This window comes from Nelusetta ayraudi, unplaced genomic scaffold (assembly GCF_046127955.1).
Source record: "Nelusetta ayraudi isolate G7.1 ecotype Tasmania unplaced genomic scaffold, CSIRO-AGI_Nayr_v1 ptg000053l, whole genome shotgun sequence".
In the NCBI taxonomy this organism is placed as follows: domain Eukaryota; kingdom Metazoa; phylum Chordata; class Actinopteri; order Tetraodontiformes; family Monacanthidae; genus Nelusetta; species Nelusetta ayraudi.
In genome coordinates this window covers 3,033,351-3,045,433 of record NW_027466103.1, presented here as the reverse complement: position 1 = coordinate 3,045,433, position 12,083 = coordinate 3,033,351, and the positions used below count along the sequence as shown (strand labels likewise).

At 45.9% G+C, this 12,083-nt stretch overlaps 1 protein-coding gene across 3 annotated transcripts in view; it reads left to right on the top strand.

The window, feature by feature from the left end:
* The window catches only part of mon2 (MON2 homolog, regulator of endosome-to-Golgi trafficking), a 36,338-nt gene that overhangs the window by 754 nt on the left and 23,501 nt on the right, over positions 1-12,083 (top strand). For 2 of the 3 annotated variants that reach the window (XM_076037980.1, XM_076037978.1), the window contains exons 2-11: positions 3,926-3,989; positions 4,573-4,700; positions 6,639-6,770; positions 7,034-7,163; positions 7,498-7,595; positions 8,115-8,240; positions 8,506-8,727; positions 8,983-9,107; positions 9,210-9,349; positions 9,448-9,601. In XM_076037980.1, the coding sequence (XP_075894095.1) occupies positions 3,926-3,989; positions 4,573-4,700; positions 6,639-6,770; positions 7,034-7,163; positions 7,498-7,595; positions 8,115-8,240; positions 8,506-8,727; positions 8,983-9,107; positions 9,210-9,349; positions 9,448-9,601 (1,319 nt within the window). The remainder of the gene's footprint in view (positions 1-3,925; positions 3,990-4,572; positions 4,701-6,638; positions 6,771-7,033; positions 7,164-7,497; positions 7,596-8,114; positions 8,241-8,505; positions 8,728-8,982; positions 9,108-9,209; positions 9,350-9,447; positions 9,602-12,083) is intronic. The other variant, XM_076037979.1, reaches the window with a different exon arrangement.

The window sequence follows — 12,083 nt, the reverse complement described above, 5'->3', positions numbered from 1 at the left end:
TTTATTTATTTATTTATTTACTTAAACGTTTATTTTGGTGGCCAGTAGACGTATGCATGGAAAGTTCGGCCTTCTGCCAGCTGAGCGTTGTGTGGAAGACAGGATGCCCAGACGTGAGTGCTGTGTGAAGACAGGATACCCAGGTGTGTGCATGGAGAAGGTGCCCAGGTGTGTGAGCGAACTGTCGCGGTTTCAGTCATGACATGAGCTAAGCTGAATATTTACATGTGTGACACGTAAACAAATTATTTGATTTCTGATGACGTTTTGGGCAAATTGTGTTGATGACTTTGTATCAGCTTTCGGAATATTTAGAATTGTTGAGTTGAACTTCTTGCTTTTTTTTAAAAATATTTTGTCCAGCTTTTTCTTTTTGTAGAATAGTGACGATATACTCTGAAGAAACCGGACATGAACAATGTTTTACCGTTCACACATGCAGTGCCTTTAACTTGATTATTCTCCCATCTACTATAATTTGTACTTAGTTTTGTAATTCAGAACAAGATTTTTTTAAGATTACATATATGGCCTCACATGAAATTTTAAACCTTGAAAGTATCACAAATTCATTGTATCTGGACAATGTTAGATTTTTTTTTTTTAGTATTTAAAAAAAATCAACTAACAGTTGTGTGACTTTATGTTGCAATAGGACCTGGTGGATGAAGGCAGCTTGCACTGTGTCAACAATGTGATTGATGAATCCTGCTGCCCCTTCTTCACCATCCCTGTACAGAGACAGTAACCGGGAACGGGGCTGAGACTAGCGTGTGTCTGTTTTGTGTAGTTGTGTAGCCCAGGGCGATGTGTGTAGTGTGTGGCTGTACTGGTGACATCATGGCTCTGTCTGAAAGCAGCTCAGCATAGCCACATGTGACATAAGGGCCTCTTATTGCTCAGGTCTATTGTTGCACCCTGGCATATGAGAGACCAGTAGAACCAGATTTTATGACCTCACTGCCCTAGATGACACACACTCTTTATCACCCCATCCGTCCGTACACTGAGCAGCTTGCTTTAGTACACATTGGCAGTGTATTTTTTCCAATGGACCCACAATGTATTGGTCAAAAGATAAAACTTGTGGGTATCACATATTTATTTATTTCATTGTGGAGCAGGTGAAAGCTTGTACAATGACATTGAAGGTCTCCTGAAAACAGTGTGTTTAGCCCTTTTGAAGATAAAACCCCACTGTGTTTCAACCTCCTGCCAGCCCTGATGCCCTGTTGGACCTTCCACAGGTACTAAGGCAGCCAGAAATTGCAAAGGACAGACTGAACACCTGGCACCCATCTGGGAGAGGTGTCCATTCCCCTTTGTGACATCACAAATGGCAGATGACCAGTACTGTGGATTCAAACACACAGTTTCTAAAAAGCAGAGTGAGCAGGAGAAGGAACAGAGGGACTTTTGCTCTTTTGCGGGCTGTTCATTTCCAGGCTAGTGACACATTGTTGGAAAAACCTCAGTGAAATGAGATTTTCCCTTAAAACACTCAGAAGTGTCACTGAAGCTGTCTGACCAGGCTGGCCCAGTCGGCCTAGTCTGAGCCTTTGGAGCTGCCTGCATTCTCCTAGCTGAGGCCAGATTGGCTGCTTGCAAATGGAACGCCGGTCACATGGTCCATGGATGAACCGCTGCACTGTGTGTGATGTAAATATATCTTGTTTCTCCTTTCTTACTCTATAAAATTATTTTGTGTTATTTTTATTTCTTTTTCATAAATGTAATTTCCCTTCTTTTTGCACTATATTGTTGCTGTAATGATGCTAATTTCCCCAGTGGGGATTGAAGAAGGAGTTCTAGTAGTACTTTCCATTCACCGCTTCTGCTGCCGCATTAACTCAAAAAAGCAAACGCCATCTCGCCGTCGTGGGCCGTGGGCCACCATGTCGCATCTCTGTCTATATTGATTCATCAACCACAGCCCTGTTCCCTGCTTCTCGCCGACATCAGCGCCCTTGGGGTTCACATAGTCATGCAGGGAAATATTGATGCTTGTCAACAACCTGAGCTCCCTCGTGCTCCAATGAACAGAACCTGGCTCAAACCGATCTAACCCAGGCTCTGACCCTAACCCTGACCTTTACCCTAGCTCTAGCCCTGACCCCCTGACCGTAACCCTAACCCTGACCCAGAACTCAGGGAAGCAGCCGTGCTGCTGCTGTCAGCAACTGTAACACAAAATCAACTTTGTTGTCCTCATGGTGTTTTAAACGTCAGCTTTGCCAGATTCGTCTTTCTTTTCTTTTAAAGCACTCCTTGTTTTGTTGTTCTTCCTCTTCCTCCTCTGGTGAGCACCAGTTTTTAAAGGAACACTTTTTTTCTCACTCCTGCTGGAGCAGATTGCAAAAGCCCTTGCTGTTCATTTCCCGGCCGCTCTCCGTTCCACTTTCTCACTCACTCCTCCACCCGTCTTGCACTGCGACAGCCAGTCTTTTCTCTGGGTCAAGAGGAGAAGAAGGGCCCCATTGATTGTTTTTTTGTTTTTTTTTCCCCTCCCCATGTCTTCTTTATTGAGCAGCAGTGGGGCAAACATCACCAGGGTTCCGATGTTTGTTGTGCTTTGATTGGTTTTGGTCCTGCCTGAGATAAAAACCATTAGGCAGCCAGGGGTTGGCTGGGGGTGGGAAGTATCCCCGGCTGACGCCCTGCTCGCCCAGTCTACACCTGAGAAACACCTGGGTACACCTGAGAAACACCTGGGTACACCTGAGGAACACCAGGGGAACGAACACCTGAGGAACACCAGGGGAACACCAGGGTACACCTGAGGAATACCAGTGTACACCTGAAGAACACATGAGGGACACCTGAAGAACACCTGTGTACTGCTGAAGAACACCTGGGTACACTTGAGGAAAACCTGGGTAACCCTGAGGAACACCTGGGTACACTTGAGAAACACCTGGGTACACTTGAGGAACACCTGGGTACACTTGAGGAACACCTGGGTATGCCTGAGGAATGAATGAAAGCATGATGGGAGGATATTTCTCTTCTAGAGCAACAGATTTGGAGACCAGGCCGGCTCAGCTCAGCTCAGCTCAGCTCAGCTCAGCTCAGCTCACAAGCAAAAGAAACCATCACCGTGAAGAGCCTGAGGTTGGTGACCTGAGACTGTGGCTTCAAGGTTCTCCTCAGTAGTTGTGCAGCATGTTCAGTCTGAAGAAGTCTGTCTGCATCTAGCATGAGCAGATGAGCGGCTGGAGGAGAACCAAGAGCAGCGAGGGCATCCCTTAGTGGCTGCAGCCTGACATTGTTGACAGGAGTGAGTGTTGTGTAAGGAGACCAGAGGAGGAGAACATCAGCCAGGTTGGAGAAGGTGGACACGCGCTGCACCCGGATGACTGAACACTGGCGCTATTAAAGCAAAACTTAGTCGTTGCGTAAAGAGCACTGTGCATTGCTGTGTAATAACAGGAGTTGGTTCTTCTGTCTTGGAAGGAAAATGTAGATTTCAAAGTTGAATTAAGTTGGATAAGGTGGCCTTATTCAGAACATTCACTCTTTCATTCTCTTTTAGTTCTTCAAAGTGGTCTCTCCATTTCCCAAATGTTTTAAGAGGACTTTGGCCTCCGTTATTAGACTTGAAGACACTTTGGTGTATTAATTATGTGAGATTCCTCTGCTGGCTCAGTAGAAGTGTGTTGTTTAAAGCAGCTCTAGGTAACTTTTCGACCATAAAAGTATGATTCCAAACTCAGTAAAGCGGTAGATAAAAGATTAATAGGATCAACGCTGCCGCCTCGGCACGTCCCCCCGAAGCTAAAGCTCAATTGAAATGTGTTCCTCAGCACCCCGAGGCTCCCAGAAGGGGTTCCTGATGCACCAGCTGGCCCACCCATGCACCTTTTGATACATTATCTGTTCATCGCATCTTAATATTTTCTCTCTTTTTTTTTCCTGCGCCCACTAGGCTGCAGAGTCTGGCATCGTGAAGATTAAGACCATCGCTTCCAGAAACACAGACATCCTGGCAGGTAACTGAACCTCCCGTGGGATTCATGTAGTACTCCTCTCCAACACAAAGGTCTTCTCTACTTCTATGTCAGAGGGATTGTTGGAACCCATAAGTAACTTGGTCAATTCACCAAAAAATGTACTTGAATGCCCGATTTATTTATTTACTTTTATTTTCATTACTTCTTGCCTTGGTTTTGGATTCATTTGTATCCCAAGATAATAAAAAAGATCTTTACTCTTGCACCCAATCCTTAAGATCTGCAGGCACTGGGTCTAACTTTTGTATCCTGCAGACATAAATATTAATTTAGCAGATTACATGAAATCTCTAGTACATATACCAGAACCTCATGTCTGTTGACATTCTGAACACTTGGAAAAAGCAAAACGGCGCCACTATCCTCAGAAAATAAAATCTTCTTTCTTTGACATAAACTGATTTCTGAGATTTGTGCATTTATTCTTCTCACTTATTCAAGTCAATATCTACGCATTTTCTCCAGTCCTTTCTTCCATTCCTTCCTTCGATAAAAATTTTGAGCTTCTCCTGGAAAATATTGACCAGTTTCTCTTGTTTTTATGTCTCTTGTCTCCCTGAAGCGCTGAAGGAGAACAGCTCCGAAGTCGTGCAGCCTTTCCTGATGGGCTGTGGCACCAAAGAGCCAAAAATCACCCAGCTGTGTCTGGCAGCCATCCAGAGACTCATGTCCCACGAGGTGGTGTCTGAGGTGACGAGACACATGCTACTTCACCTTTTTGTCTCAAAAAAAAGCACAATTTCGACTGGGACGAGTTTCTTTGTTCTCATGCGGTCATTTAAAGGTGCATTCTGACTCCGTTGTCACCAAATATATTCAACAATGAAGAGGCAGCACAATGACTGGGCTGTCTACAGTTACACGTGTTTCCTGTAAAGAGTGTTTCCAATTTGCTCAGTGTTTGTCCTTGTCCTGTCCTGTCTGCCCGATCGGCAAAAAACACACAAAGTAACCAAGTGCAAACAGTCCAAATCCGTTTTGTCATCCGACTACCCAAACCGCATCGTATAAAATCGCATTCGTCACGGACGTGCGAACAGAATGCGAGCTCAGTCCACATTAACGACCGCCTACTCCACTCACCTCTCCCGTGTACGTACTTGGTCGGTGCCCCACCTCCCGGCGTCGTCATTATAAAGTTACAAACAAGAAGCCAAAACAAATCATTTTTGTTAGACTCGTTTATTAGGATGCTAATAAATTTCATTCCGCATTCGCGTATTTTGTCAGCGGAGCAGCGGTCGCAGTTTCCCACATATGTGATTAAATGTGCGACGTTCATCCGAAGATTTGCCAGCCACTGTTGATCCGAAAAAGAGGTCATCACCACTCTGTCCCACCAGTCGTTACTCCTCGTTCGGATCCATACGAGCTGCAGTAGAATTAAAACGAGTGACTTGATATAGTCCGCAAACAGGAAGTTCATTCTTACCCCTGTTTTACACCAGAAGCGTCTGCAGAGCGACCGCGTTGACGCTCTGCTCACGCTCCAGCACCCTCCCACACAGGACGCGTTTTACGAGCAGAGCGTCTCGCGCAGCGGCTCGATCGGTTCACGCGAGGATTGCAAGATTGGGCGACAACCCAGGTAGTTTTCGCGTGTTTTTAAAGAAAACAACAATGAAACAAAACATCGATACTTCGAGACGCTGTTGGGACAGTGTCTCGATCACAAATGGCACGCTCGAGACGCACGTTAATGCTAATTGCGAGCAGATACTTCAAGATCCGTTCTCGTGATCCAATCCCCCAAAACAGTTACAAGTGACCAAGTGCAAACAAGGGCCTATGATGGCTGGCAGATTTTACTCTCAAAGGTAGAGCTTGTACCCCGAGGGTGTGAATCACACGGGTTGGTTCAGAAACTACCTTTTTTACCGGTTTTATTATATTTTTCATGGTTGAGTGATATTCTGGCCATGACCGGACTGAGGGAGGGATAGGGAGTGAGAAAGAGAGCAGAAAGGGGATGTAACTGAGGGGCAAGAAGAGGGAGAGAAGAGGGAGAGAGGGGACAGAGAGGGATAGAGAGAGCAACTGGCAACAATATCCAAGTATTGAGTTTAAAAAAAACAAAACAGATATTAATTTGCATAGTTGATAATCAAATAATTAACTAATTCAAATAATTAGTGCCAGAGGGCACCCACCCCGCGAAGAGCCAGAGCCAGATGGTAGGGAGGCAGACACCCCTTGACGGAGGGATACCAGCAGGGGCGGACAGGCAGCAGAACCCAGTCCCCGGATGGGGACCCCAAGGGCAAGCGAGTACCAGAACCATGCCCAGGCCCAGAATCCAACCCCTTCACCCACCGGGAGGACCGGTATCCTAGGCAGGCTTCCCAGTATTGCGCATCAACTGTCCCCCACAACTCTGGGAGCCCCCCGGCCCCAACGCCACAGCCGCACCCCTGACCTTAATCCAGGTAGAGCTGAGACTCAGCTGGCATGACAACCAGCTGTATTTCTGCTAGTTTGAACAAAAGACCCGTCGAGCCGTCAGCTGTGATTTTTTTTTTTGAGGCCGGTGTGACCTGGTGTGATGCTGGGCGTCATCTCGGTAGTTTCCTGAGATAAACCAGAAGCGGCAGCCCCTCGCTGACACTGTCTGGTGTTTCCCCCTGACAGCCGGCCGCCGGGAACATCATCAACATGCTATGGCAGCTGATGGAGAATGGACTGGAGGAGCTGAAACTGCTGCAGACGGTCCTGGTGCTGCTGACCACCAACACGGTGGTGCACGATGAAGTTCTGTCTAAGGTAGAGCAGCACCGACTCATTATTATTATTATAATTGTTATTATTATTATTATTATTATTATTATTAGTAGTAGTAGTAGTAATAGTAGTAGTAGTATTGTTATTATTATCATTATTGTTATTATTGTTATTATTATTATTATTATTATTGTTATTGTTATTATTATCATCATTATTATTGTTATTATTATTATTATTATTATTGTTATTATTATCATTATTATTATCATTATCATTATTAATGTCTGGTCTGTCTGGGCCAGGCCATTGTGTTGTGTTTCCGTCTGCACTTCACCAAGGACAACATCACCAACAACACGGCGGCTGCCACCGTCAGACAGGTGGTAACTGTGGTCTTTGAGAGGATGGTGGCCGAGGACCAGCGCTGTAAAGGTCAGGGGGCAACCACTCTGAAGACGAGCAGTCTGTGATAGACGACAAAACAATCAAGTATTTTAAAGATCCCATGTTCAACATATTCTAATGTCAATGGTTCCATGTGGCGTCCAGTGCAGCAGCCTCACAGGATCAGTCATTCAAAATAAAAATACATTTTTGTTGTAATATTTCCTTGCATAAATGGTTGTTTCCATTCCACCTAACGTGTGTCTGGTCAGGTGCCTAAGACAGAGAAACACCTGGCTGTGGGTGTGGCCACTGACCTCGACCAGATATCAGTGCCCCCTTGTGACCTCACTAACTTCTGATTGGCCTTTCCGGGTGGCAGGTATGGTGGAGCCTCCTCCTCCAGTGCACGGGAACAGCAACAGGCGCTCCGTGAGCACTCTGAGGCCCAGCGCCAAGGACGCATACATGTTGTTCCAGGTATGGCAGCAGAGGGGCAGCAGCGGCCTCCTGATTGCAGGCGCTCCAAGGCTTCAGATAAAAGTTGCTGAGTTTTGAACACAGTGATGTCAATCTCGTCGTACCCGGCGATCAATCAACATTGTGTTCTTGAAGTGGAACCAGTTTGATTAAAGGTCTCATCGCTTTTTGTTTAAAAAAGAAAAAAAAAAGTTGATAAGTGAATTGGACGGTGGTGGTGTCAAAACCTCCAGGCTGCACTTTAGTGACCAGTTCTTAGAGCTACCGGCTCTCTTCATTCACCTCAAGAGCCAGCTCCTGATTGGTTGTATTTTTTTTTTTTTTCTCGCTGGCGCATTTGGCGACAATTTAGAATTTATTTGAATCCGATTCAGTAAAGATTGTGTGCGATAGAGAGATAGAGAAATGTAAAAAACATTTACATTTCTCTATATATACATATACATATATATATATATATATATTTGTTTGTTTTTTTTATAGGTATTTATTATTGAGTTTATCCTGTATGTATTGCAGGACCTGTGCCAGCTGGTCAATGCTGACGCCCCCTACTGGCTGGTTGGAATGACTGAGATGACGCGGACATTTGGCCTGGAGCTGCTGGAGTCGGTTCTCAACGACTTCCCCACGGTTTTCCTCCAGGTGCGGCTGCTGAAAACCACCTCGTGGTTTTCAGTGAAAATAATGTTTTTCTATTCATGTCTTATTTTGTCCGTCGCTATATCCTTAACTTTAAGGACAGTCGTTATACCCAAGTTTAGATGTTATATTAGAAGATATTTTTTCAGCCCTCCATCCTTAATTACCACTGAAAAACTATAGATTACAGGAAGACCACACTTTTAGCCCTGTGTTTACAGCCTTCTGCCAAACACTCTCACTGGTCCCCACTCTCTCCCCCACGCAGCAGCAGGAGTTCAGCTTCCTGCTGAAGGAGCGGGTCTGCCCCCTGGTCATCAAGCTCTTCTCCCCCAACATCAAGTTCCGGCAGGGCAGCTGCAGCGGCGGTGGCAGCAGCAGCAACAGCAGCGCCGCCTCTCCAGTGCCTACAGAGAAACCTTACTTCCCCATTTGCATGAGGTTGCTGCGTGTCGTCTCCGTGCTCATCAAGCACTTCTACAGCCTACTGGTGAGAAAAACTCATCATTCCACTTGAAGGCGGGGGGCGGGGGGGGCGGTTCCCGCCCGATACAATGAATTTGGTAAATTGATTCTGTCTGATTTAACAGTTGGTGCGATGAGCTTAATGACGTCCCAACAGCCAATTGGGTATTTTTTTTTAGAGGCCCTCTAGGCTGGCATTCCAGCGAATTTTTCTGGAGGCAGCAAACATCTGCTCTAATCCTGTGCGTGTGCGCGTGTGCGTGCGTGTGTGTGTGTGCAGGTGACAGAGTGCGAGATCTTCTTGTCTCTGCTGGTGAGGTTCCTGGACGGGGAGAAGCCTGCATGGCTGCGGGCGGTGGCCGTGGAGTCGGTGCACCGGCTGTGTGTGCAGCCACACCTGTTACGGTGAGCGGCAGTAGGACACAGCCAACCGGCTCGCAGAGTTTCCTCCAAGTTTGTCCTTTCTCTCTCTCCCTCTTCTCACTCGTCCAACGCTCGCTCTCTCAGTTCCTTCTGCCAGTCGTACGACATGAAGCAACACTCCACTAAGGTATTCCGGGACATTGTCAATGCGCTGGGCTCCTTCATCCAGTCCCTCTTCATCGCCCCCCACGCTGGGACCCCCGCCACCGTCAGCGCCCCCGCTGGTCAGTCCCCTCACAACCAATTAGATCAGTGGTACCTCTGGTGCCTCTGGAGTGACGCAGCCACCAGCTCCACTCTCTCTGATGCGTTCACTGTCCAGGGGGCTCAGGTTCGGGACCCTCGGGCGCGGCGCAGGCCGGCTTGGCGGCCGGTGGAGTGGGCGGGACCCTCAGCACCCAGGCTGCGTTCGAGTACCGAGGGACATGGATCCCCCTTGTTACTGTCAGTGTCCAGGGCAGTGCCAAGGCCACATAGTGAGTCATGCTGTTTTTTTCGCTTGCCTTGTCTTTCTCATGATTTTCGTGTGTGGTCCACAGTGTTCAGTACATTTGTATGACTGAAGAAACATTCCAATTAAAGAGAATAAAGCACAGAGATTAGCATGAGCCAGGCAGCTTACTATGACTTCATTTCATTATAATTACCAAAATTTTCCAGAATTCCAGGGGCCTCATGTACAAAGACAAACGTGGATTTCATTCTAAAACCTGACGTACGTTCAAATCCAGAAAACCATGTTAGACCAAAAAAATCCAGATGTTCAAAATGTTTCAAATACTTGAATGCACCCACGTTTCCTTTGAACATCCCAATCATCGTGGAATTGATCGCGCATGAGTGCGAGCCCCGCTCCTCCCTCGGAACGCCTCCATATACATATGCATATCGATCAAAATTAACTTTGCGGATTGGAATTTCATTCATTCTGCAATCGATCTCACCATGAAAAAGAAAAACTTCATTGACCATAAGCTGGAAACACTTCGAAACCAAGTAGAAACTCGGAAAAATATGTAAATATCTCCACAGACAGAGTTAATTAATGGGCTTCATCATATCTCCGTTCTTCGCTGCGCTCCGTCAGTCCGCAGGGTCATCAGCCATGTCTTCCAAAGGAAACCACGGTCACCCAGGTCGATTAAAACGGAAGCATATTAGAATCGACATGATTTGCAAAATGTATTATTGGCTTCCATTATTGGCTTCCATTGAGTCATTTTACACATCACCAACATGGATCGTACGATAAATGGCACATTGCAGCAAAATCAAGTCACTAAACATTCCGCACGTCTTTAATTGACATACTTGGGGCACAAAGAAACCCGGGGGCTTTTTAAAAAAAAAAAAAACTTCAGAATTTGTAGTTTGACCCAACAAAGAACAGCTACTGTCTCATTTAAAATTGTAGGCAATGAATGAAAGACATTGCGAAGGGATGAGACTCATGTCAGTGCGCGTCCAGCAAGTTTTGATTTGTTTTTTATTATTTATTTATTTTTAAAGGAAAAATAACATTGTGAATATTTCTCAAATAAAGCTAACAGCTACACGATATGAATTACTGGCAACTTTTGTTATAAAAAGCCTGAAGGCAACTGGCAACAATAAGCGCCTCTTTTTTTTAGGTCAGAGACAAAATATTGGCCGAAAAACACAGGAAATTGCGTTACCAAATTCCAGGCAGTAATATAAAACCGAATACAAATAAAAAAGTGAAAATAAGTTTGGCCAATATTAAACTCTTCACATAGTCTTTTACTTTTTTCAGGGGATTCATCAAGACAATTTACTTTTTAGTCAATAAAAGAATCAACCATCACACACCATGCCAGCTGTAGACCTGCTTTACTCAATCACTCGTTGAAGCAGGCCTCATCAGAATATTAATAGCTACATGCGTGCACCACTGATGATCTACATCAGACCTGGCAAAGTACGGCCCGCTGGCCACATCCGGCCTGCTGCGTGTCTGTGTCCAGCCTGCATGAGGCCAGTCATAAATCACGCGATCTCACCTCGGAGCAGAGTTCTAAAAGAACCGACCTTCAGAACTTGACACGGCTCATGAAATCCGGATGGTCTCTTAAAATTCTTTGGTGGCGAACTGCTCTATTCACCTCGTCCTCCATGAGTGCCCATGCTGCCGTTGTTATCTTAATTTTCTATACCTCTGTGCGCGCACGCTTTGGTGCTGATCGATATAAATGAATAATAATGATGATAATAATAATAATAAAACTTTATTTGTACAGCGCTAAATCACAACCAAAGGCGTCTCAAAACGCTTTATACAATCAGAGAGAACCAACCGGGCCCCCGGAGCAAGCAAGATGCGACAGTGGCTGGGAAAAACTCTCCTGTGGGAAGAAACTTAGGGCAGAACCAGACTCCAGAGGGCCATCATCTGCCTATGAGTAGTTGGGGTGAAATACAATAATAGAGGAGAGACAGAGAAAGAGAGAAAGGAGCAGAGTGAGCCTGGGTGGCAGACAGGACAGAGTGAAAAACAGATACACCAACCAGCCATTCACAAAATGGATATAGACACAAAAAATGGAATAATAAATTCAAGGCTGCTGTCCATGTAGAATGTAATTGTCCATGCTTTGGAAGGCAAGAGCCTATCTCGATGAGCAATCTGCCGATGGGACATCTAGGTCCTCAGCGTGGAGGTGGGACGAAGTGATGACACCAAGACCCCCAGGACAGCACAATCCAGCTCCTGGCGCAGTGGTCATCACCTGCCGGGGACACAGAGACTGCAGCAGTATCATGCATATCGAGCATACTATACAAAGCATAATGAGAGCTAGTTTGGACAGAGTAGATGGAGTCAAAGATTGATTGGGTGAGGAGAGTGATAGAAGCTCCGCACAGAGCAACGATCCCTGTAACGGGAGCGAAAGATCTCCCTCCACGGCGTAAGCCTACAGCAGCTTAACTGACAGTGGA